The sequence below is a fragment of the Pyrus communis genome, chromosome 6 (genome assembly GCF_963583255.1).
Source record: "Pyrus communis chromosome 6, drPyrComm1.1, whole genome shotgun sequence".
Lineage (NCBI taxonomy): Eukaryota > Viridiplantae > Streptophyta > Magnoliopsida > Rosales > Rosaceae > Pyrus > Pyrus communis.
In genome coordinates this window covers 19,169,237-19,197,135 of record NC_084808.1, presented here as the reverse complement: position 1 = coordinate 19,197,135, position 27,899 = coordinate 19,169,237, and the positions used below count along the sequence as shown (strand labels likewise).

The 27,899-nt window shown below is 36.7% G+C and overlaps 2 protein-coding genes across 2 annotated transcripts; one reads left to right on the top strand and one right to left on the bottom strand.

Annotated features, from left to right (window-relative positions):
• The first annotated feature begins 4,249 nt into the window (after window positions 1–4,249).
• On the top strand, window positions 4,250–6,413 carry LOC137737984 (CASP-like protein 1D1). The gene is made up of 3 exons (XM_068477577.1): window positions 4,250–4,601; window positions 5,684–5,810; window positions 5,911–6,413. Exons 1-3 carry the CDS (start codon window positions 4,351–4,353, stop codon window positions 6,136–6,138), a joined length of 606 nt encoding a protein of 201 aa, XP_068333678.1. The 5' UTR covers window positions 4,250–4,350; the 3' UTR covers window positions 6,139–6,413.
• A 1,660-nt stretch (window positions 6,414–8,073) lies between these two features.
• Window positions 8,074–9,688, bottom strand: LOC137737943 (divinyl chlorophyllide a 8-vinyl-reductase, chloroplastic-like). Its single transcript, XM_068477530.1, has one exon. The coding sequence runs from the start codon at window positions 9,484–9,486 to the stop codon at window positions 8,221–8,223; it is 1,266 nt and encodes a 421-aa protein (XP_068333631.1). The 5' UTR covers window positions 9,487–9,688; the 3' UTR covers window positions 8,074–8,220.
• Window positions 9,689–27,899: the final 18,211 nt, after the last annotated feature.

Here is a 27,899-nt window from a genome sequence, read left to right as displayed (position 1 = left end):
TTGAAATCCTTGGCAGATGAATGAAAACCTTGGCAGATGAATGTGGACTTGGAAATGAAGGGGATTATTTGTCAAAAGGTGTGTTGTAAATTTTCAACATGTAATAATATGGAGTTACTCTATAAATAGAGCACTCTGACTGCTATCAACATATATAGAGAAGAGAAAGAAAGGAAGAATAAATAACATCAGTTTCAATTCCTCCACTTTTATTAGTCATTCCCTTATGTTACAATTATAGTGTGATATTTTACACTCGTTTAGTTCCTGTCACTAGTAAAGATTATCTCTATAACTTTTACTTATTTATAACAAATTACTTATTTAGTGAAAGCAGGAGTGACCCAAGTGATGGTTACGTAACTCATAATATATACACACCCATTTCGTTCAACCAACACTATGTAGACTATTTTCACACACAAAAAGGATAAGATCCATATCTTATAATCCACCTATTTTCACAATGACGTGTCCGTCCAGAGATGAACATTATTATTATTATTATTATTATTATTATTATTATTATTATAATGATTCCGTCATCATCTTTCTTCACTGAATTTCTTGAAGGTTATGTGGAAGTAGTTAGTTGAAAAGCTTTCTTGAAGGTCTCTCACTTGAACTTGAATGGTAGGTGATATATACGGATTACAGATCAAAAGAAAAGGTTGGCCACTTTCTTGGGAGAGAAGCAAAATACAATTGTGTGCGCTATGATAATACCTATAGTTTAATTCGTAGTTAAAAGTCACATCAAACACATAATTTGCGTGTTGTTGTTCCAATCTCTAGAATCAGTATTCTTTCTCTTTATCATATTTTTTTTATTCCACCCGGATACTAGATTATGCACTAATAATGACTAAGATATTGAATTAAGTTTAAGTTAATTCTGCTTTAATGTAACATCTCACATGGAAGTGGATTATGTAAGCTTTGTATGTATATTCTCATCTCTACCTAGCACGATACCTTTTGGGAGCTTACTGGATGTGGTTGGGGGCTAAAGTGGATAATATCGTGCTACGGTAGAATCGACCCTGGAATATAATGGGGACCCGGATCAGGATGTGACATTTAATTTGTTTCTGTTTTTCCCCCTTTCGGATCAACCAAGCAGAATACGATACTATGGGTGCTGATCTCACCTAAAAACAAAGGCAAATGTCTCTTTCTTTTTTCTTTTAATTTTTTAATCAAACATAAATGATTGGAAGCCCATAGTATTTGTATTCTGTTTGGTTGATCCGAATGGGGAAAAAGAAACAAATTAAAGCAGAATTAGCTTAAACTTAATTCAATATCTTCATCATTATTAGTGCATAATCTAATATCCGGGTGGAAGAAAAAAATAGGATAAAGAGAAAGAATAGTGATAATTAACGGTTCTAGAGGTTGGAATAACACCACGCAAATTATGTATTTGATGTGACTTTAAACTACAATTAATTAACTAAGAATTATTTGTCTTCTCAGAGGTTCTAAATCAAAATTAATTTTGGCCAAGTTGTTTTATTCAGCAGATTCACAAAGCCATTTTCCCCTGTATATAAAAATATAGGCAGACATGGGAGAGGGAATAAAACACAAAATCGTGTATGCAAAAATATATAAGTTCTTAATTAACCACTTTAAGTTGCAAAAAGTTTGTAACACAGTTAGTTAAGAGTATTGACCTTTGCACTCAAAGTCTTGAATTTAATTTTCCTCACCCTAGCTAATATTGTTGTATAAAAACCACTTAAACTATAAAAGCCCGACTACGTACTAATTAATAGACGTACGTCATGTTCCTTGTCCCAAAAGACTTAGCTGTGGCAATTAGCCCTATTGCATTCTAAATACAATTGGTACTGAAACTTACAAATTAAGATGAATTGTCGATTTAGTTTTTAAATTATTACTCGAGCGAAAAATTAGGTCCTTGAATTACTTTTTTAGAAAAATAAGTCTCTAAACTCATTACAAACAGCCAATTTCATCCTTGCTGTAAGATTTTAAGCTTTTCCAATTTTCTGTTCACTTAAGTCATGTAACTTGTACATGACATATCTAAAAGGGTAAAATCGTTGTTTTTTATGCCATGCACTGGAGTTGTTCTTTAGGGTAACCAGAACCCTTTGACGAGAGAAAAGAAACAGCTCCGCTCCATTCCTCTAGGCGCGCTGCGCTTTAAGATGTTGGGAAGATTGAAGGAATTGATTCAAATTTTTGCCCATAAATTCTCAAACAGTGACGAATCTTGACGAATTTTCAACGTTGGTTGAACAAGGAGATGTCTGATGTGGGGGCCTCTATGTTACAGTAAATCACTTTTCTTCTAATTTGTTTCATCAAATGAATTCTTAACAATTGTACACGAGTAATCAATGAAAAAAAATCCATTTGTGTTGTCCCTTTCTGTGTCTGCATAGATTCCTTCATTGTAATGGGATTTAGTACAATAAAATTGGTGTTTGTTATTGAAGAGTTGAAATTATATATTTTCATGAAATTTTCTTTGTAATGGCCAAATCGAAAACCCTTAATGTTTATATAAAAGATTCCCAACTAAAAAAGTTGCAAATTAGGCTTTAAAATTTTCAAAACTGGGGAAAATTTGAGCAGGAAAAATGGGGAGACGGATGTTTCTCCCAGTTGTGTTTCATGAGCGATGAAATGGTAATTTTAACCTTCAAATTATGTCATGTGCTAGTCACATAACCTAAATTAACAGAAAATTAGATGGAAAAGTTTGAAATCTAACGACAAGAATGAAATTGGCTCTTTGTAATGAGTTGAGAGACTTGTTTTTCTAAAAAAATAATTCAGGAATAATTTAAGGACTAAATCGACAATTCACCTTACAAAATATAATCATACAACAAATGCAATTAATAGAGAGCTGTTAGACCCACCATATTGTCTTATTTCTCCACCCACGTTATAATTTCACCCAACTATAAAAAGTTAAAATATTGAAATATTATTTTCTCACCTACTATTATTCCTAAACTAACCTCTAATATATCTAAAATTGTAAACTTGTCTCTTAGGAGAAAGAGAATAACTTCTTTGCCCGATTCCACAATTGTAACGTCACAATAACAAAACCATTGACCTTCCCAACTTCTCGAGCCCATTATATTAATTCTTCTTTGCCCTTGAATAATTACATACCAAAATTTCACATTATGAATAAACATACAAGAGTATAATTTTTCACACAAAACACTAAGAACCTTATAAGAAATGCGAAGGAAAACAATAGCTGCATAGAAAATCTAAAAATGATATCACGGGGATGGAGAGGAAGTTATTGGACTAGAGAAAGACATGTTTTTCAATGTTATAAATGAGAAATATGAGAACATAAAAAATTTCCAAGTAATGGCATCGTCATTAGAGCAAGACCTGACAAGTGCATTTATATTGTTCTTCTCAGAACTTCTCAGAAGTTGTAGAAAATCTAGTTACAATTGAAAAGCTTACTGAAGATTTGAAGAAGGTCAAACATATGACAGAGCTAGAGATTGAAGAGAAGAACAAGAGAATTGTTGATTTGGATAAGAAACATCTGGTTTGTGGAAAAGTATGACTAAGTCTGCAGGAAGCCATGTTTACTGAAAACCGACAAGCAGAGGAACTTCAAGTCTTCAAGCATTATTGGAAGCAAATAAAACTGGACAATTATAAACTTGGAACCATCCAAACAACCAAAATTTCACATCATGAATAAACACCAAAATCTTTCAATTGAGCAGGAATTATTATTATATATTAAGGTTCTTATCCGTCATTTTATAAATGGGCAAAATTGTATTAAAATTTTTATTATAAAGGTGAGTGAGGAGATAAGACGTTGAGGTGGGAATAACAGTTCTCTTTATTTATATTTTTTGGTTAATACAACCAGTTCAATTTAGTTTCCTATTACCCCAGTCCATTTCTGATCTCTTCCCTCTGAGGTAGAGACTAAATGGTATCATTTTCTTTTAATTATAATTTTTGTAACATTTTTATAAGAAAGCTATCATTTTTTTCCCTATAGACTATTCTAACCTAATCAGTTATTTAGTGACATTTAGGAGAGAAAATAAAGCAAGGAAGTCTATCGTCTATCAGATAATGATCAAATGGTTCACACCCTACCAACTAAACCCTTTTTCATATCAATTCACTTGGCGTACAGGAAACTCCAACCAAATTTGGATTCGAACCATTTTAGTGTGCCCCAAACATCATATAAAAACACATGTTCTAGTCCAATATCTTCCATATATCCACCACCACCATTTACTACCACAAGTACTACACTTGGACTTCTGCTTAAGCAACTTATTTGAGCACTAGATACCAGCAGCTTCCATGGGAACCACGGATAAGCCAGCTGACCCGGAAACCGCCACCAAGGTAGTCCCACCGCCATCAAAGGAGGAGTCCGAAGCCACGCCTCCTCCCCCTAAACCCGACTACCTCTTTCTAGCTGATGTGGCTCTCAGGTTCTTAGTGTTCGCAGCATCACTGACAAGTGTGTTGGTCATGGTCACTAGCAAGCAAACAGTATTCCGAGGTCCTTTCCCAGTTAAGGCCAAGTTTAATCACTCTCCTGCCTTCATGTGAGTAACTTCAAGCACCCAAACATGCACATATAATTTAGTAAAATAACTTATATGTGTTTATATATATATATATATATATATATATATATATATATATATATATATATAGTTGCAGGTAAAGGTTTCAAGGTGTTTGATTACTCTTCTTTGGCACAGAAAACACTCTTGGTGCCCTCTAATTAATTCTATTAAAAGTTCAATAAATATTCTCTCCAGGAGAATCGAATAAACGAAATTTCTTGATAGACAAGGAATAACTAAAATTTTCTTTCATGTTATATACTTCTGATCGAATATGATACCTACTATTGTCCAACTTTTTTTCTACACTCTGAATAGTTTTACCCGATCTGTATATTGACAAATCCGGGTTTAATACGAATCGACTTTTATCTCCATGATTAATTTAATCAGTTTAATTAGCGGATGAGCTAGATTAAGTTATATCAGTAGAACAGTAAAATACTCTTGATTAAATTTGTATTTGTGTGTGTATGTGTTTTTCTCCGTTGCTAGTAGCTAGGAACATGTATTTGTTTGTATATATAGGAAGTATTTCATGGTAGATCTTTTAGTGTTTAATCAATCTAATTAATCTTACTTTTCCTTCCTTTAACATGGTCATGGATTCCGTCCAATCTTCTTTTTGTGTGCAAAAGAATTTTTTTAAAATAATGTCGCATGATTAGTTTGAGACTCTCACTGAGCTTTGTCCTAGAGGCATAATAATTATATGGCATCAAGTTGAAGTTGCAACCCCGTCCATGTCACAATACAGTTTCATAATAATCTTCGGATAGCATGGACCAAAAACGCAACAATTTCTTCATAACAAAATTGGGTCATCTAATTTCTCAATCAGTAGTGGTTTCCACTAGGAGAAAACATTGCATTATTTGCATACAACCACAATCAATCATGTGGCAAACATAAACTATCATTATTCTAACACAGGTAGAGTCTACATGTATTAGAAAGTGTGTCCAAATAATTTTGTTGTATTCTAATTATTCACAAAAGATTACATGTGAATATCTCATCACAAAACATTTACCTAGGTTTCATGTTTCTTGTTTTAGATACTTTGTGGCGGCTTTATCGGTTGCAGGCCTCTATGCTCTTCTTACAACACTAGCATCCATTTCAGTAATCTGGAAGCCAATTTGCCCACCAAAGTTGTTGCTCCATTTTGCATTTCTTGATGTGGTAAGTTGTGGTTTGCTCTCTAATTTGTACCAACAGGTGCAATACAAACATCGGACACACAGGATTGACAAATTATATGTGTGAATGCCATATTATGCAGCTGATACTCGGTTTGGTTGCCTCAGCCACGGGCACAGCCGGGGCTGTTGCTTATATCGGATACAAGGGTAATGAACATGTGATGTGGCAGAAGGTGTGCTCGGCTTTTGACAAGTACTGTAAGCACATAGCAGGCTCCCTCGCTACCTCGCTGGTAGCCTCAGTCTTGCTGGTTCTTCTGGTCTGGCTCTCAACTTTCACCCTCCACAAAAAAAATCGCCAGGATTGAAGAAGATAACTAAATGTATTAGAATCCTACCCACAGTATGCCTTCAACTAGTGTGTGCGCGTGCCTTATCGAACCATAGTGTTTGCATATGTGTATGTTTCGAGGTTCTTTTATTGTGTAAATGTTGTCTACCGTATGGTATATCTTGTCTCTGATTTGTCTTGTATTGTTTCTAAGACCTATGGTGGAAGCTTAGAATTTGGATTTCTTATTTTACAGGTTCTTTTAAATTGTAAATGTTATCTACTTGCAGTCTAAGGTATTGATTCATGTTGTATCGTTGCATTCACGTGTTCTCTACGTGCAAACGAATGAGAATTATTTGCTGTTGCAAATGCAGACCAGTTACTGATGTATTAACATAACAAAATCACAAAGGAATTACGACATGTTTTCCATCTTCTTCGATATGCAAAGAAAACGAATGCAAAAGTATGTAGCGATCGTGGAGGATTGAACTGCATTGGATACGCTGTATTTGTGTGTGTGTTTTTCTCCCTAGCTAAGAACATGTATCGGAAGGATTTCATGGTAGATCTTTTAGTTTTTAATTAATGTTTACTTTTCCTTCCTTTAACATGGATTCCATCTAATCTTCTTTTCTTTTGCAGAAGAAACAATTTTTTAGAAAGTAGAATCTGACTTTATCTTTGATCACTGTACAACCGATCTCACCCTGGCGTTCTAATCTGATTTAATCTAAATTTAGTACTCTTTTCTTTTTCTTTTATATTTTTAATATATAATATATCTTCTTGGACTTAGAGCAAGGTGTACTTAAACTTGTGAAATGGACTTGAACAAATGAAGATGCAAAGTTGATAATGTCTCAAATTTATCACGCGTTGCTACGTATTTAATTTTTTTTTATAAATAAAATTGCATGATTGGTTTGAAACGCTACCGGCGAGCCTTTCTAGAAGCATAATAATTAAATGGCATCAAGTTGAATTTGCAACCCCATGCATGTCACTCACCCCACAATACAATTTTCTAATAATCTTAGGGGTAGCATGGATCAAACATGCAACAATTTATTCATAACAAAATTGGGGCATCTAATTTATCAATTAGTTGTGGTCTCCACAAGGAGAGAACATTGCATTATTTGCATACAACCACAATCAATCATTTGGCAAACATAAACTATCATCGTTTACCAGAAAAAAAGAAAAAAAGAAAAAAAAGAAAAACTATCATTATCCAGTTCACATGTACTAGAAAGTGTGGCAGTAACAGTTACAGGAAGTCTGTCCAAATAAATTTATCGTATTCTAGTTATTCACAAAAGACTACATGTGGATATCTCATCACAAAGCATTACCAAGGTTTAATGTTTCTTGTTTTAGATACTTTGTGGTGGCTCTATCAGTTGCAGGCCTCTAAGCTCTTCTTACAACACTAGCATCCATTTCAGTCATCTGGAAGCCAATTTTCCCACCAAAGTTGTTGCTCCATTTTGCATTTCTTGATGTGGTAAGTTGTGTTTTGTTCCCTAATTTGTATCAACCATTGCAATACAAACATCGGACACACATGATTGACAGACTATATGAATGCCTTATTATGCAGCTGATACTCGGTTTGGTTGCCTACTTGCAGTCTAAGGTATTGATTCGTCTTGTATCGTTACATTCACGTGTTCTCTTCTCTAAAGTGCAAACGAATGAGAATTAGTTGCTTTTGCAAATGCGGACCTGTTTCCTGGGTTTTTACTGATGTATTAACATAACAAAATCACAAAGGAATTACGACATGGTTTCCATCTTCTTCAATATGCAAAGAAAGTGAATGCAAATGTATGTAGCGATCGTGGAGATTTGAACTGCATTGTATACGCTATATTGGGAAGGAACCCACACAACCAACTTAAGCAACCAATCTGATGATATATTGATGCAACTGAAGTATCAGTTAAGTACCTCACAACAATGCTAGAAAAATGAATAGCTTGTCACCGATATGAAACACAGTTCGGTGTACAGATGAGAAACTGCATACCTGAAAGAAGACTATTGTACAAAACTTGTTCAACCAACTGAGAAACTGAATGTACAAACTTTCTAATCACGCCACAAATTCTTAGAAAATCGTTTGTTCACCTAATTCCTGACCGGCCATCCCCTCCCTCAGCACTGTCTCAAAGAATTCTTCCAATGTGTCTTTGCCATAACTTGGCGTTTTCTCAGCATTGTATTCTCCCGTCTCAGGATCCAAAACCAACATACTCTCAGCTGCATAATACCTTCCAATCTTCCCGAACTCAGCAGTATCTTCCATTGAAGGAAATACCCTTACAAGGAAATCGAGAACCCCAATAGCAAAGTCCATAATTTCAATTGGCACCTTCAAGAACTTGGGTTCCCTTCCCACAAGTCTAAACAGCAACTCCCCTTGCTCCAAGGGCGTCAACGCCTTACCCGGTCCTCCGATAGGCAAAACCTGGTTAATCTTGTTCTCACTCAACACACAATCCGCAATAAACGAAGCCAAATCCGCCTCGCTGATTGGCTTGCAAGCACACAACTTCCCATCTCCAAACATCACATAAGGCTTGCCATCTTTCACCAACTCAACCTGACCACCCAAGCTCTTAAAAAACGCGGTCGGCCTTACAATGCTATAACTAAACCCGTTATCCTCCTCAGCTTCTCTAATTAACTCCGACTCGAATTTCAGCTTCGCACGCTGGAACTCAAGGAGGGGCTTCTGCACACAAATTGCAGAAAGCAACACAAAATGTGAAGCCCCACGCTTCCTACTGGCAACAAGACTGTTTTTCGTAGCCTCGTAATCAATCTTCCAAGAGTCCTTCACACCCCCAGAACGGCTAGCAAGGCATGAAACAACAACATCAATCGAAACCCCCAAATCTTCCAAATATTTATCGAAAACACCCAAATCGGTCACATCCGAAAAGCACACATTTGCACCTTTCAACTCCTTCAGAGTCTCATCCTTGCTAACTTTACCCCGAATTCCACTATTCTCCCTAGCAATGGCTATAACATTGAACTCTCTGTTAACCAACTCCTTAACTACAAATTTCCCAATGTACCCAGTTGCACCCACCACCAAGATGTTGATGTCTTTTGGGTTTTTGCGGCGGAACGATGGTGGATTGGTGATTTCAGCAACTGGGTTCGCTGAAGCTGATATGGGTTTCAATATATCTGTTCTAAAATTCAAAACTTCAGATAAGTTTAATGGACAAGATGGTGAAAAAGCAGAAAGAACAGAGCTTACCTTGCTGGTTTGGTGGGTGAACTGAGAAGAGAAACGGGTTATGAAGCTTTGGTTCTTTGCGGAATGGAGATTGAATACAAGGGAGGAGAAGCACAGTGACATTGTTTTTCTGGTTCGAGTTGAAGAAACTTGAAGGGGGAGGAGGAGCTTGTGGTTTGATTTCAGTGGAATTCCATGGCTGTTTTGGAGGTTAAACTCTATCGGAGGAGGATCCAAATGGTAGGTGGATATAGAAGATGACGTGTAAAGTAATGAACTATTTGAGGGCTGGACTGGGCTGGTTTGGTAACCGAACACAAAGGCCCAAACCGGTTTCTGATCAACGGCAGGGGTGGGCAAATGGGTAGAGGAATCGCAGGTTGGGGCGGGTAAGCAAGATTCGGAGAGGGTACGAATCGGTTCCAAATGTTTTAAAAACTAAATGGGGCAGGGTGGGGTGGGCCCATGTCATTTACGGGGCGGACCGAGTCCTAAACCCCAAAAAAAGGGGGCCCTGGACGTCCTTGTTTCTAATTATAATCAACGGTCGAGATTGAATGATAACCTATCATCCAAGTTGAACCGTTAATCTCTAACCAAGTCATCCCGAGTCCCAGAATCAGTCTCACACTCTCACTCCCACTTCTCCACCATCTGTCACTCCCTCGACTCCCTCGACTTCGATGACATCCCAGAGAACCCAAACCATCATCGCCGTTGCGACCACTATAAACTCATCACAGACGACTTCCTAGAACCCAGAGAACATAGGTCCCAGAACCTTAATTCTCTCCTCTTTGACAACACCACTGCCGTCGCGACTATCATCACCCTATCACCGACATCAAGGACACTATTACCAGCCTAGATTCTTTTACTTGGCTGGCTACCGTAAGTCTACTTTTTGAAAATTGAACTGCTACCAGCGTCGACGACACTGCTACCATAATTATGCCCAATATATTTTAAAATTTAATATAATTTTTCTGAATTTTATTTTTGTTGATGCGGAGGATCGGTAGCATGAATAATGGGATTTGATTAGAGACTAAATCTTTAAGTGGGAGTAATTTGATGAATGCATGAACATTTGGGTGAAGGAATTGTGGATCTATTTGGAAGGGAGTGGGATTTGGGATTTGTGTTGGGATTTGGAGTGTTTGGTTATTGATGAAGAAACCCTAGAAACGAAAAGCTAAGTCAGCTGATTGGGATTTCAATCTGAGTAGGTAATTTTGAATTTAATTGGATCAAGAATTGCGTTATTAGATTTGGGTTTTTTATTTTATTTTATTTTATTTATTTATTGGTCAAGGGAATATTTTATTGCAACCAAGCACAAACTTACAAACATATAAAGGCCCAACAACACCTAAAAACAACAAAAAAGAGCCTAAACAGAAACAGAAACTGAAACTGAGCCCAAAAGCCCAAGAACCAAAAAACAGCTGAGAAACACCCATAACATTCTCCACCATCAATCCAAGGGGCTTCTAGCCAACCAATTTGCCGACCACCGCCAATTATCTCCTTCACTGACGCATCATGCGCACAGCCATAAGCAAGGGGTAATCGGCATCCAAGCGAAAAAGGCCAATCACCAAGTTGAAGCTCAGAAAAATTCCTGAGCAAAACTGCCGAAACCGGTAGACACCAAGGAGAACGTGGTGGTTTTGGAGATACCCGATTTAAAGATAGCGCCATAACTCTACACACGAACTCCACAAAGGACATGGCTGAAAAACAAAACAAGGATGAACCAGAAAGAAGATTACCCACGGAGGTTGATGAATCGAATAAGCCGAATTGAAAATTGGGGAGAACCAACTATGGATGCATGGAGAAGAGAAGGAGAAAAGGGAGAAGAGGACACAACAATTGACCCCAGCCGAAGCTAGGGCCGGTGCCACATGAATTGCTTGAAACTGAAGGTCTCACAAACGCAGTGAAAAAGACTCTCACACCAGAGAGAAGAACTCTCACTTCGAAGAGAAAGTGTTACTTTATATTGAGTTTTTTTTCTTCTTCTAGTTTTTGTTAGGGTTTCATGTATGCTTATTTTGCTAGGTTGTATATATGTAAATTATGCTTATTTGATCATGTGCTTATATGTAAATTATGCTTATTTGAAGCGATAGAAAATTTCATTGATCATAACAAACAAATACAACCAATATTACATTGAGGTGCCAGATGAATATAATTATCCAGTGACCAAATATCTTGATCTGGAGATAAATCCGCACAAATTCACTAATAAGGAAAACCCCTACATGGCTACCATAACACACACACAACAACCATAAGCTACTGGTGTAGATCCACCACAATTATGACATACGTAACAAATCTGGCACCAGAGCCACAAAAGCCATCGCAAGAATGAGGCCACAAACGACTCGCCTAAGTGATACAATGCAGCCTAATATGCAGCACAAAACAACACAGAGTAAAAAAAAAAAAAACACTAACTAATCCGAGAATGGAACCATCAACCAGCAAGTCTTCATGGTGAGGACAAAACCACTTCTAGAGAGATTTATAATAGCCATAGGAAGACGAAGCGCCATAGATTAGACTAGGTAAGGCGGCTTGGTCACGATCGGCGGAGTAGCGCATAACTATCGTGGAAAACGAGCAGTAGGATATGGCTCAGACCCACTACAACCATAAATCCTAACCCAAATCACAACATAAAGCCAAAAATCAGAGGGCATATTGTGGATCTAGGCAGAAACTCCAACAAAAATTGGAGGGTTGTCAGAAAAAACGATGGGAAAAAGAGGGAGTTGGGTGTCCCGGGTACTAGTGAAAAAGAGGAGATGTACATATGGGGTTAGGCGGAGGCACAAGAGAGATGGGGGGTAGAGGGAAAAAAGGGTCACTGGTCAATGGAGGAGAAGGAGATGCAGTAGAAACGTGTGGGTGCAGGGTGAAATTGAAGAAGGTGATGAGGGGAAGAGAAGAAGGGTGGAAGGGGCTGCCGCTGATTCTAAGCCGGAACAAAGAGCCTACGATTGCAGTGAGAAAGCAAGGGTTTGAGTTTGAGGTTCATCAAATTTCGTTTGAACCGCTTGCACTAATAGTTCTTGTAATTTATTGGATTTTCACTTCTGCAGATTTTGTAAGTTTTTTAGTAACACTTTCGTTTTTGTAATTTTTTTTACCAAAATGTTAGTCAAATCTATTAAACAAGGAGAAAACTCCTTCCAAATCGAATTTTCAAATGACAAGATGTGAATTAAAACAGATGAAAGTCGAACTTTGTGGACATATTAAACTAAAGCAAAACAACTAAATGCAACAAAGTACAAAAGGATCGTGAAAGTCAAATTCCAAATAAACTGTTAGCTCGTTTGAAAGTGTTTTTAAAATGACTAAAAACGTTTTTGGTGAATGTTTTTAAAACCAATTCATAGTAAAAATTCAAATGGATCATGGAAAAGTACTTTAACTGCTTCGTGCAAGAAACCCAAAATCAATTTCACCAAAAATGTTTTTAGTCATTTTAACTAGTGATGCAACTTGGCCATTAATATGAGAGACAGCGAGAGATAGAAAGAGATAGTAAACATAAATTTATAAGATGATTACCTCTGGTTACAATTAGAAAAGAGCTCGAGAAATTTGAAAAACTAACCAAAATATGTACTTCTATAAAATATGTACTTCATATAGAATTATAACCATCATCTTAAATTTATGATAATTATGATAAAAATTTGATATAAAAATACACATATACACTTAATGACTAAAAACTTTCTCATTTGCTCTTCACTGTGAAAAAACTAGCAGTGTTGCAACAGGCACTGTCAAGCTTCACTTTTCCATAATTCTTGCATCCCCAAATTCCAATTGTCTTTCTCTTCCCATCATACTTGCCACGCAATTCGTGTACGATTTGACCAATAATATTGAACACTAATGCATGAATAATTAGAAAACACACTTCATCTCTTCACTGCAATTTTGGATATGCTTTTTCAAATTTTATTGTTATTGGGTTTATTAATCTATTAATTTTACCATTTTTTTCTTATTAAAATTTTAATCTTTCTGCGATTTCTAACAAATCCAACCCCTTCCACTTCCGAAAATCTCCATCAAAACATGTCGACGAGGAAGGCTTCAAACCCAAAACTCTACAACGACCTCTCATCTTACAAGCTCAAGCATGGCTGCAACGGCTACAAATCCTCCAAAACTCCCTGAAATCTGCCCCAAACAGAAGAACAAGCGTTCGAATTCACGAAACAAAGATACCCAGATGCAGTTTCTGGAATGAGTTCGAAGGTAGACTCTATATTTGTTCGATTTGCTCTTCAGTTTCGTGGTCGAATCATGCAGTTCTACATGGGAAAATTTTGAAAAAGAATCAAAATTTGGACCCTATATAGAGCCTACCTATACGCAAGTGGTGACTTCGTGTAGCAGTATTTTGAGGCTCCATTTGACAACTTGGATTATATTGATTATTTCAGTCTAGATAGAATAAATAGTCATCCGATACTATTGACTAAATGAGTCCGAAGTTTGGTGAAATATCGGATTAATGACTGTATTTTTTATAAGCATATTTGTCGATTTGCCCCCTATATTTATATAGAGTGGTCAATTTCTCTTATGAACTTTAATTTTAGCCAACTTTTAGAATTAGCCAATTTTTCCCTTGAACTTTAATTTTAGCCGATTACTCTCTAAACTTTTATAAATATCCAATTTCCCTCTGACCCTAGATTTAAAAAAAAAATTATCCAATTTTTTTAATCCATTTTGATCATTCGAACAACATATGACAATTGTATGAGAGCATAAATAATGGAAAATTGGATGGATGAAAATTGGATGAAAAAATTAAAACCTAACGCTAGCGGAGAATTGGCTATTTATAAAATTTTAAGGGTGTAATTGGTTAAAGTTAAAGTTCAGGGGGAAAATTGGCTAATTATAAAAGTTTAGGAGGAGTAATTGGCTAAAATTAAAGTTCAGAGAGAAATTGACATCTCTATACAAGTTCAAGGGGCAAACTGACAAATACCTCTTTTTTATATTGTGTTTGATACTGTACCATATAAGAAAAGGTGTGTAATATCCATACACTCATTTTTACTTTTCACACACCCCTTATTAATTCTATCACTTGATCTTCTTCAATTCATTTGATCTGATGGTCGAAAATTAAGAGAGTATATGAAAAATAAAAAAGGATATGTGGATAGCACACTCTTAAAAAAAAAAAGGGAAAAAAATCAAAATTTTTATTGGTCATTGTTTGTTCGATGAATCTTCTCATGTTTATACCTATTGAAAACCATGCAAATATATAATAATAATAATAATAATAATAATAATAATAATAATAATAATAAATAATAAACCCATACCTTAAATTTAAAATATTTGCCAATAACATAAAAATAAGCATACTTTGATTGAATGAAGTATCATAACAAAATCACACTAGGCCAATTTAATATTTTTGCTAATGAAAAACTCTAGAAAGGCAAGAGTCTAAGTTAATTCTTTTGCTATTTAATAAAGCAATGGCGGCTGACTAATTTCCTCATGTTTAATAATCATTCTAGCAATTACTTAGTACTACGGTTTAGTGATACTCATCTTTACTTATGTGTGATATGTCTTAGGTTTAATTCTCGTCAAAGAAAAATTTGAACCACATTATTGCTAGCCCATTGTAAGGCTAAGCCTACTCCTCTCCCTCTTAGTATAGATAATATCTTTTATTTAAAATAATAATAATAATAATCATTCCAGCATGCCATTTGGGATGTGAAAAATACTAAGGAGACTCTTCTAAAGTGGGACTATTTATGGACTCTCCTCCACCTCATGCATTTGGCACAATTCTCGTGCTAACACTATAAAAACAATGTGCCAAAAACATGAGATGATAGAGAGTCCATGGAGAGTCTTACTTTTGAAAGAGTCTCCTTAGCATTGGAAAAGGGAATGCTACATGAATTTCATCTGTGTTCAGCGCGGAAGGATTACAAAGATGTTTACAAAGTCTGGTAGCAACCTCAGAAGTCAAATTATGAGAGAAAAAAACCACCGCTTAAGGGAAGGGTAAATTGAAGGATAATGTTGAGGAGACCAAACTTTTAAATCAAATTTGCAAACTAAATGATGTGTCATCAATAAAAATAAACACATTAATCAACAATTGAGTAATAATCTCATCATAAACAACCACATTATTTTATTTACAAAATTTGGTTTGAAAATTTAATCTCTGTAGCTTTACCCTAAATTGTAATGCTCCCCCTTTCCACACACCAAACAAAAAAAAAAAAAACAAAACAAAACAAAATCCAAAGTGGTGGGCCGCATATTAATTCAAGTACTATAATTATATATAAGGCACCAAACACCGATGATTCATATTAAAGTAGTATTATCCAGTGTGTGATTCAGCATGCCAAACAAGGCCTTAAGGGGGCGTTTGTTTGCCCTCACTAAGTCGGACTGGACTGGACTGGACTAGCTATTAGTCCAATACCGTGTTTGTTCCATGCTGGGACTAACATTAATGAGACTAAAGGGGACTAGCATGGACAAAACCCTTCACTAAGAGGTCTTAGCGAGACCCCCCAATAACCATGGGACTAGCTAATACTATCCTCTCTTTCTCGTCCTCGTTATGCTCAACGACCACTCCCGACAAACTCCTCGTCATCTCCGGTCACCTAGATCAATCATTAACTTTCCGACTCTCTTTCAGATCCATTTCACAACCAACTTTCATATAAAATATACCAAATTGAAGCTGGGAGTGACAAGATTACTATTTTACCTGAATCGAGGCCAAAATGTGGTCAAATGTGGTCGGAAAATGGCTTGGAAGTCTCGGCCTGTTTGGGCTTCTTCAAATCCATGACAGATTCAAGCATGCAAAGCTAAGATCTCAGTCTAGGGATGGTGATGAATTTTTTGGCGGTGCTAAGTTCATCCAATTTAATGAGGGTTGGCCGGAAAACACATCGGGAAACCTGCAACTCGTCAGGAAAATTGGAGCCGTGAGGTTCCATTCGAACAACGCATAGTTAGAGAGGGAGGGAGGACAGAGAAATAGAGACTGGAATCAATAAGGAGTTTGACCAGGAATAAGAAAGAGACATGAATTGAGAGGTCTAAGAGGAAAAAAAGAGGGAGAGGGTGGGACGATGAGAGAAGAGGAAGAGAGTGGGACGGAAATGGTAGGAAAAGATGGAGAAAAAGATAAGATCATAATAAAATATTAGTAATTTATATATTAAATAATATAATATTAGAATTTGTTATTATCCAACTTCTTAGTCCAATACTGCACCAAACGCTTCACTAAGTTAGTCCAGTTTAGTCTAGTCTAAGCCAGTCCAGCTTAGTCCTTGAAACTAATCCAGTCCGAAATAGTCCGGCGCAACAAACGCCCCCTTAGGTATTAATACTTTCATATCAACTTTTGGTTATAATTATTATAAACTTAAAACCCCACTACGGGATGAATAGTGGTTGCAAACCAATTTTAGGCCTATTTTTCACACAACACGTCTTGAGTTCTATTTTTAGCATTGATGAATCACACGATGGTGGTCAGGCGAAGGCTAAAATGCTTCTGTGAGCCTTCTCGGCCCCAAAAAAGAAAATTGTCGTGGCTAAGCTACCAACTAGTCTCCTTCTAAAGAATAAATAAATAAATAAGTGATTAGAATTGTATACAAGGTACAAATTTTCCAGAGAGCTCATAATTCCAAGGCCTTGTCACAAACACATATTACATAATTTTTACAACAAAATTTATTATGATTCATTAAAAACATGGTTATTAATTTATTACCAGCACCTCAATGCAGCAAAGTTGAGAAAATTACTTGGAGAGGAGAGGAGAGGTTCACATATTTGTGGCATGGCGAGAGGACTCGAAAGAAGTCAACTACTCAATAGCAGCGGTAGACAGCAATGACAGCGCCACGCCGCGGCGGTGGAGCGAAAACAGTCATGACGAAAAGAGCTACAACAATCACCACCAGAACTGCCATGAGATTAAGATCGCCTACCGAGTAGCAATACTTCGCCATCACTTTATATATATAATGTCACGAATTCTTGAAAGCTTGATAGCTTTTGGAAATGGAGTGAGGGAAGGGAATGAATTAATGAATAATTTGATGAGTGATTGCTGGCTTATAAAACTAGGAACTCAGGTTGACTTGAATTGTTTATCTGGGGTGTTCCTAGTCTTGCAAGTATAGTAACACACGGTTTGTTCTCCTCCATAACCTTACTCTTCTAGATAAGCATGACAAATTGACAAGTGCAGGAAAATTCCTCCTCTCTTGGAGCATCAAATATTAGGTAGATATGTCATTTGCGTGTTTAATATTAAAAATTCTTTCAATTAAATTGCTATTTATTGAGTGGATTTGAAGTTTTTATGATTATGTGTCAAATTTGACATTAACGTTAACTTTTATCAATTTAATGGTAGAACCCTTATTCCACTAATGTAAAAATTTTGTTTCAACAATTTTTTTAATAAACACAATTATTTACAGCTCTACGCTAATAAGAAAATAATAATTGACAATTTGATTGGAGAAATAAGACTTCATATTCTCACATTAGCTATCAATTGTAATTCAATTTTATAATATGACATTTCCATTAGAGATACTCTTACCCATCTAATAAGTTAAGATCTGAACACAACATTAAACTATTAATTAATTTTGAAATAATTTTTTTTTTTTTTTTGAAAAGAAGACGATATCATTAACTTGGGAAATTTTACATTGTTTCTTGAATGAGGAGGTCCTGAATAACAGTTGGAAGCTCCTCAATCCAAACTAGTTTACCTTTGCCAAACGATGGGCAATCCCATTATTATTCCTAGAAATAGAAATAAACTTCGAAGTAGAAAACAAAGATGCACTATGCATAACATCCCCTGCTAACAAATCCATAGTGGAAGCACGATCCACACAAGTGTTTCTAATGGATTTTTCTTGGGAGGAGTCACTCGCAATTTGTACCTTTTGATATCCTAGTTGTAGAGCCAATTCAACCCCATGCATGATCGTTAGCATCTCAGCATGAAGGGCTGACGCTATTGTATACATGTAAATTTCATTGCATACAAATGATGCATCACAAAGCTCCACGTAGCATATGACTCATCACATATAGACAAGTCATCAATGACATGTGGCACAAATCAAGCAAAAGAAGTGTAAAACATTCCCAAAATTCGGAAAAAGGGAGAAAAACCTCCTAAGAATTAGCAAGGGGCCCAAAATATCTCAAAATCGGAAAGAAAGCCAAAGCATCTTCACAAAATAAGCAAGAATTGAAGATTTCTCACAAATAGGCAACAAGGCCTCTAAATTTCGGTCAATATAAGGAAGGTGGTTGAAATTAAGACACAAAGCATGCCTAAATTCTCTTATGGACAAATGAAGACACATATCAAAGCCAAATCCATCCAAATGCATGGCTTTGGAAGTCTATAAATACAAGGATCCAAGACACAGAAAGGGGTCGAAAATTGTAGATTGAGAATAACCATTGCACAAATCTTTAAAGACTAATATGTTGCCAATGCTCTATTCGAAGAACGACCACAGCCGAAGCTTTCTTTCGACCAAAGTCGAAGCACTCCCCTTGAATAATCAACAAGCACTAGTGCCGACTTCTTTAAGACTTTGTTGCAAGCTTAAAACTTGTAACGACGTTCATTTCAAGATCAAGTCGCCAAGACCCTTGAATCAACGAAATCCTGCATCAATATCACCCTTTGCCACAACTTTGAGGTGAAGATTATCCAAGCATCGTTTCAAGCTCAAAACTTGAAGCAATCGTTCAATCGTTCTTCTGAGATCAAGTCATCACGACCCTTGGATCAACAACTTACGTATCTACGTCAAATTTGAAAATAGAATCAGAGGAAAATTGTAAATAGAGATTGTAACCTACAAATTTAAATCAATACAAATCTACTTTGTACACGTGTTCTCGTTTCATTCGTTACGGAATTTTCGTGTTTACAAATTTGGCATGCCCAGTGGGACATCTTTGCCTCTCATTTTTGTCTTCAAATCCACAAAAAACACACATGGCTTCAAGAAAGGATTAAGTTGTTTCCGCAACCAACGCAAAGAATAAGAACATACTTACCGCAAATGGTGGCACTTTGGGCGTCACAACCTGAAGCAAGGCAAGAGTTCTCTCTACCATGCTTTCCACCCCTACATTAACTCTGTCGAATGAGTAAGAGCACCCGAGGCATGAACCTGTGATCACCTTAGCCTTGCTAAGAGCAACAAAGGAAGAAAGCCTGAGGTGGTACTCCGAGTCGTTGACTTATGATGCCGACTCAAGCAACAGCTCATATCCTATAACCATGCAAATCATGATTACTGGTACAACGTCCATCGAGAAGTAGCTGGCACACTCATTAACCGATTGGAGGCGCAACATGATGAAAAAGCTAACCACAACCCAAAGGTTAACCCAAAAAAGAAGGAAACCGATGAGAAAGATGAGCCTCTGGTGGAGAAAGCCGAAGAGAAGCTGGACCAAGCAACGACACTTATGGGATCTCTCTCTATCCAGCAGCTGCAGGAGATGATCATTAGCACCATCAAGGCACAGTACGAATGAAGCTTACATGACTCCGTGTTATACTCAAAGCCATACTCCAAGAAGATTGATGCCTTGAAGATGTCAAGGGGTTATCAGCCGCCAAAATTCATGCAATTCGGTGGAAATGGCAATCCCAAACAACATATTGCCCATTTCATAGAAACTTGCAACAATGTTGGGACGGAGGGAGACTACCTCGTCAAATAGTTCGTGCACTTGTTAAAAGGTAATGTCTTTGATTGGTACATCAACCTCGAGCCTAAATATATCAATAGCTGGGATCAACTTGAAAGGGAATTCCTCAACCGTTTATACAGTACTTGCCGCACCGTAAGCATGCTGGAGTTGACAAGTACAAAGCAGTGGAAGGACGAACCTGTCGTCGACTATATCAACAAATGGTGTTCATTAAGTCCGGATTGCAAAGATCAACTTTCTAAAACCTCTGCCATTAAGATGTGTGTGCAATGCATGCACTGAAGGCTATATTACATCCTTTAAGGCATAAAGCTGAGAACATTTGAGGAGTTGGCACTTGATCCCACGACATGGAGCTAAGTATCACCAATCATGGGAAAAATGAGCCAATATCAACTTCAATAATGACAAAGTGTCTGCTTCGAAGGTGGACAAGACTGGGAAGAAGCCAGCCAAAGAAGCTTTTACCATCAACACTACCCCCATCAAGACCTATTCCGCACCCGTCAAGATTTTATCCAAGAACAAAGCGAAAGAGATGAAGAAAAGTGAGCCTTCTCACACCCAAGATAGGTATAAAAACACCTTGAAGAAACTGGAGCAAAAGACGTACCTTTTTTCGGACTTCGACATGGCTGCAATGCTAGACTACCTATTGGAAAAGAAAGTAATCGAGCTGCCTGAATGCAAGCGTCCCGAAGAGATAAATTGCATTAACGATCCTAGGTACTGCAAATACCATCATAGCATGAGTCATCCGGTTAGCAAATGATTCGTCCTCAAGGAGCTCATCATGAAGCTGGCACAACAAGGGCAAATTAAGCTTGACCTTAAAGACATGGCTGCAACTCACACTACTACGATTGTGTTTGGATCCTTCGATCCCATGCCTCTTTAAGTGACGCATGCCCACTCTGGTCCATGCTCAAGCTGCGCAGCACCTTCTACACAACCATCGTTGGGGGCAAATGACCAAGATGCACCTACCGACAACGAAACATAAACAAAACCACCAGACTCAAGAAAATTTGACGGAATATTAGAGTAAAACTCTTGAACCATAGATAAATTGAAATTAGGAGGATAAAAGTTTACCTTATGAAGTCTGTACAATTCAACTAAGTCATCAAAACTGATAGCGTCAGCCAAAGGAAGATCAACCCAGACGATTCGTCGTTCAAGCACAACCTTCCGAGCAGCCACCGTAGAAAAGAAATTATTGGCTTGAGTGGACAAAAAGATGGGAACTTGATCATCAGTTGCACCTCCTGAGGAATTCCTCACAATCTAAGATCGAGTAGAGGGACGAGAGGGCTAAGCGCAAGCAGAAGCAGTGTTGTCGGCAATCGGTAAAGAAATTTTTCAGCGAGATGGATTGAGAGTTTAAGAAGAGAGGGAAAAAGATCTCAAAGGAAACGGCACAAAAAAAGGTATGGTAAAAACCTAGATGGGTTAAAGAAGATTAAAACTTAGGACATTGTGAAGAAAACTAAGTCGTGCAATGAAAACCAATCGATGAGATGCATCAGGTAAAAATAGATGTGCAAAGATAGGAATACTCTTAATGAACCTTACCTTTCTAATTAAAACACTTGACTAGTCAGAATGTTCAAATTAACCACTACTAAACTAGTTTGTTGCAACAAGTTGTAACCAAGGGAGAAGACAACACATACACACAAAAGAAAACAAACTACGATTACAAACCTAGTACCATTCAAGAAACAGCCAACTAAAAATCTCACTAAGAAAAACCCAGAATAAATAGATTTAATACCTAAGCTTCCAAGACAACTTTGATAATAAATATTTGACAAAGCAAGTACATTTGAAAAGAAACATGCAATGCAATACTTCATAAACAAATCTTTATTGACACGTAATGATAGCACAACATATATTAACACTTATTCAGACTACAACCATGATGTGTCCATGTATGGGAAGGGATTGGTGACAGCCATTGAAAAAGCATAGTTTCATGTAACTAAGCAAAGATTTAATTCAAAGGCTAACCAAACTTTTAATAACCCATTAAGATTAAAAACCAACTCTTACAACATAAATTGAGCAACTATCTAGACACAAAACTACAGAAAATGAGGAACCCAGCCCAAAAGAACACTTAAGTTGGTAAATGTGATATAAAGCACATGACCAACAATAGGATTGATGAGAATTGTATTTTAGCAATCCATGACACATTTGAGCCTTTTTAGAGACAGTGAGAAAAGAATTGAACTTTCATGACATTACATGGGATAATATTTTTGAGAATTTTGGAATTTTTCCTTTTCCCCTTTTTGAAATTTTGAGAACTTTGCTCATGAGTGAATAGATTGAAGCTTAAATACATAATTTTACTTTTGAGGATATCTGAGCACAATGAGAGACAAACTAGGTAGTGTTCTGCACTAGAAAAGACACTTAACCCAATTTATGGAGAAGAGTTAACACTACACCTCAATAAAGACCAAAGTAAGCATAACCTTTAAATCAACGAGTGCTTTTGTCAATAGATACAAATGTTTTTCACAAGCCAATAACCATAACAGGGAGAACCTTTGACATCACAGAAAAATAATTAGTCAAGGTTAATCTACAAAGTGCTAACATGTGAGATAGTTAAGAAGTGCACAAAGTGACAAACAGACTTAACTGATGAGGTGATTGACAAAACAGATACAAGAATAGGAAAAGTAAACATGCAGAAGAATAACAAAATAGAAGCAAGGTTACTCAACCCGTTCAATCAAAGGCATAGAAGTCAACAGACCATCGTAGATTTTTATGTCTTCAATTTTCCAAGAGACTTATGAAATTCAAAGCTAGCTGTTTCTCACATGGCATCAAATTTATATCAAAGACATTTCTTTGCAGAAATCTCCTAATAGCAGGATATTTGTTCTTAAGACCTTTGGAGACTAAATATTTTACAACACTCACCAAACAACTAGAGCACAATCTTGATCAGAATGTACATCAAGGGCCAAATCAAGGTTATCAAAATGAAGAACAATCCATGATGCAAAGATGTAAACAAACAAGGCATATGGAGATATTACATTCATAAGTGAGAGAGAAGCATACCTTGGTGTTGTGATACATTCAGCGACCAAAATGAGAGGTAGCTCATCACGAAATAGAGTTGGAGTTTGAATATTTGGAATTTCATTCTTGGATAATAGATTTTGGAAAAAATAGAGCAATACTCTCCAGAGTGAAATACAATAGGATGTCTTCCCAAGATGTAAGGTTCCCATAAAAAGCATTCAAAGATGAAGACTTGTAACTTTCCACATTGGTCCATTTGCTGAAAAGAATCTGTGTTCCAACCAGAGCAATCATCACACTTAGAGGCAACAATTGTATAGCAATTTTCCTTTGATCTTGGAACCACTAACATGTTCTTCCCACGTTTATCAACAATTTTGCAACTCGTCTTGGAAAAGCAAACTTCATTAACAACTTCGTCACAGAGTTACCAATACTAAGGAGACTAGTTGACAATCCAGCCACATAGCAAACATCTTCAAGCGTAGGAAGTCCAGGAATCTTCACCACTCATTTTCCAATAATCTCATCCTTGTCTCCTCCACCAAACTCAATCATGCCACTTTTGAATGGTACAAGAGATTAAAAAATAAAATTAAAATAATAAAATAATAAAAAAGCATTTTATCACCGGTCATATGATGAGAGCAACCACTGTCAAGGTGCTAAGCGTCTAGCCTGGAGGACGATGTTGAACTTTGAGCAATCAAACACTTCCTAAATCCACATTGAAAGCCACTTGAACTTAACTTGACTTGACATTTCTTGAGCTTGAAGAATTAACAATATTGGACATTCTGCTGACCTCTATGGTTAAATGATCTATTTGTTCCTTTAGATCATTTTTCCTTTCCAGATGTAGTTTTCTACACTTAGGTCTAATATGGCCAAGATCACAACAATGATGACATTTGGGGACAAATCTAGACCTTGAAGTAGAGTCAGCCAATGGAGATATAAGAGGAAGTTCCTTAGAAGCATGCATGTTCACACCCATGGAACTTGAATTGTTTTCATCACCTTTAAACTGATTACAATAACGAATACACTTTCTGATAAGTCAGCACCCATAGACAGACAATTTAACTTGCATGTAGCCTCATTCAATTCAGAAGTCAGCTTCAAATTAGATTCTTAATACAATTCATTGTTTTCCTGCAACAGATGAGTTTGTTGAAGTAAACTTTCATACGATATCATCAAACTCTGAACATGATCTTCAATAGAGATAATTAGGTCATCCCTTTTATCATCATCACCCTAGAGTGAGCCTCTTTCATTCAGCATGTGAAGTTCAGCTTCTAATCGTGTGACCTTGTCACTCAGTTCTGTTCTGACTAGACGGAAAGACTCAACCTCTTCTTATAACACAAACACCTTTTTGACAAGTTCTGCATTGTCCAATATTGCAACACACATCTTATCAAACAAAGATTCATACAAGTTGGACAACTCCTGAGATGATAACACATTAGTATCATCCAATACTTTGTCTTTTCCTCTGGAGGATGTTTCATCAACAGATGCAACAAATGCAACAATCTTATCTTCATCATCTGATGACTTGTTTGATGACACAGAATCCTACTCTCACTGTCACTCCAAGTAGCCATCATAGCCTTTTCATGTTTCTTACTAAGAAGTCTGGTGTTGGCACATTCAACTGCATGGTGCCCACTTCCACCACACATAAAACAAAGACTAGACACTTTGGATAGACTTTTGTCTTTCTTTTCTGAAAAATCATTATATTTCTCACCATAGAGTAGTTTTTCACGATTGTTTGATGACCCCTTAGACCACTTGACATCTCTTCCTTTGTTTTTGAGACATTTTCTGAATTACTTGATAAATAAGGCAAGATCATCCTTTGAGAGCAAATCACAAAAGTCACTTGTAATGTTGCTATTACCAACAATTTGAAGAGTAACATCTTTTCCCTTTTTGGTGACACCATCATCCATCTCAAGCTCCATCTCATAAGTAATGAGTTTCCCAACTAACTTTCCGAGCTTAATCTCATTTAAATCTTGAAACTCTTGGATGACAGCCTTTTTTGCTTGGAATCTCTTGGGCAAAGATCTCAAGATCTTTTGAACAATTGTTGTTTCACAGATAGGTTTCCCTAATTCCAAGGCTTCATTCATCAACATTTCAACATTTTCATAGAAAGCTAAGAAGGTTTTGGACTCGAGCATTCTTAAATATTTAAACTTTGAGAAAGTCATTTGAAGTTTCAAATCTCTCACTTGTTTATCACCTTCATGAAGGATTCGAAGTTTATCCCAAGCTTGCTTATCAATTGTGCAGTATCGAATATAAGCAAACTGAGGTGGCGATATGGCAAGTACAATGGCATTTCTTGTTTTCCTATTTGTCATGGTATATGTCACTTCACCAGTAGTACATTCATTTTTAGGTTTGATCACCAACTCCCCATCAATAGCTCTAGAGTGAGCCCTTCACTCAAGAGTAAGATAATCAACCGCAAGAAAATCATGTGCCTCAAGGAATATTTGAAACTTCTCACTCCATGCCGCATAGTTCACGCCATCAAATAATGGAGGAGAGTTACACGAACACGATCCATGATGTGAGACAACCAAATACCAGTAAAATCCCAGAGATTACTCTATGTATGTCTAGAGCAAGGCGCTGATACCAATTGATACTCTATGTATGTCTAGAGCAAGGCGCTGATACCAATTGGTACTCTATGTATGTCTAGAGCAAGGCGCTGATACTCTACAATAAAAACTTAAAAATAACTTTACTGACTAGTCAAATGTACTAGTCAACTGAGTTCAGATTGTTAGAATCCCACAAGCATATAAATCAAACAAACTTAAAAGGTTAAAACTTAACAATGTGAACTTCAGTTAAGTCTTAATCTTAGTACTTGGGTTAAGTTTACTTAGTTAATAAAGTGTCAATACTAGCAAACCCTACAATGTTGAATTCCAACAAGGTTATAAATAAGGTTTTGTAAAGTATTGAATACAAGCAAGTTTTTGGCCAAAAAAAACCACGTCTAGATTAAAAAACCGGGGACTCTATTGAGTCCAATCCACTAGTGTAAACAAAGGTTCATACAAAGACCACACAAGCTCAATTCCTAGATCCCTATCTATGGAGCAGCTTTACCTTTGTGCAATCTTGCCTTACACGAGATGGACTCCTTTAGTCTTCACAAGATGGCAGCTCTTCCTTAGCTCTTCACCTTGTGGCACCAAGCTCAACACGATTAATGATGTGATATGATTTTATGATATGCGCATGAGATTTGGATTCAACTGACCAGTCAGGTTCTTCAGTCAAACAGTTGAAGAAGAATCTAACATGAATTCAAGAGATTGGTCTATGAACGATATGGAACCTTAGGTTTAGACCAAAAGCTTAATGCAACACCACTAAAACAATGCAACTCTAATATGCAATGATTGAGTGTTTATGCATGAGATGGTTTTGTGGCTAGAGTTTCGGTTTAGAAGCTTAAGAGGTAGCTCTAGGCTAAATGCACTCATTTTCTCAAAATCTGAAAATCCTAACCAAACACAAATGAAACCTTGAAAACCCTTATAATGGAAGAGATGGATGTTTCAAACAAAGGGAAGAAGGAGACATGTGTCACGAGCCAAAGAGGCCTTCCCAGATCAAGGGTGAGAGATCCACGCACGGGAAAAGGTGTCAGATGGCCCCATGTGGGCTGTCTTATTTTGTGTGCCTAAACAGGTGGAAAACAGACGAAAATTCTGACTAGACAACTACACTAGACAAAAGAAATCTAAAAAAATAAGCTTAACATGCATATGCAAATGTATGATTCAAACCTTTTGTAGTGAAGATGGCTGGTGCTTTGACAAGTTCAACCCCCAGTGGTAATTCCATATTAGCATTACACCCTAACTCTAAACTATGAGCATGTGATAGCAAATACAAGATTTGACAAGGGAATCCAAATAATAAAAAAAAAAAACTAGTACTTAGCAGAAGTTGATATAAAAGTACTAATATACGACTAAAAACCTTCTCATTTTCTTTTCACTGTGAAAAAACTAGCAGTGCTACAGGCACTGTCAAGCTTCACTGTTCCACAATTCTTGCATCCCCAAATTTCAATTGTCTTTCTCTTCCCAGCATACTTGCCACATAGTTCATGTACTATTTGACCAATATTATTAAACAGTAATGCATGAATAATTAGAACACACTTCATCTCTTCACTGCAATTTTGGATATGCTTTTCCAAATTTATTATTATTGGGTTTATTCATCTATTAATTTTACCATTTTTTTCTTATTAAAGTTTTAATATTTCTGCGATTTCTAACAAATCCAACCTTCCCTTTCCTAAAATCTTCATCAAAACATGTCGGCGAGGAAGCCTTCATACACAAACCAAAACCCAGCACCCACCTCTCATCTTAACATGGTTGTAGGCAGAGGCTACAAATCTCTCCAAAATCCATCAAATTTGCCCCGACAGAAGAACAAGTGTTCGGATTCACGAAAAAAAGATACCCAGATGCAGTTTCTGTAATGGGTTCGAACTTCGAAGGTACACTATATTTGCTTGATTTGCCCTTCGGTTTCGTGCTCGAATCACGTAGTTCTACATGGGAAAATTTTGAAGACAATAA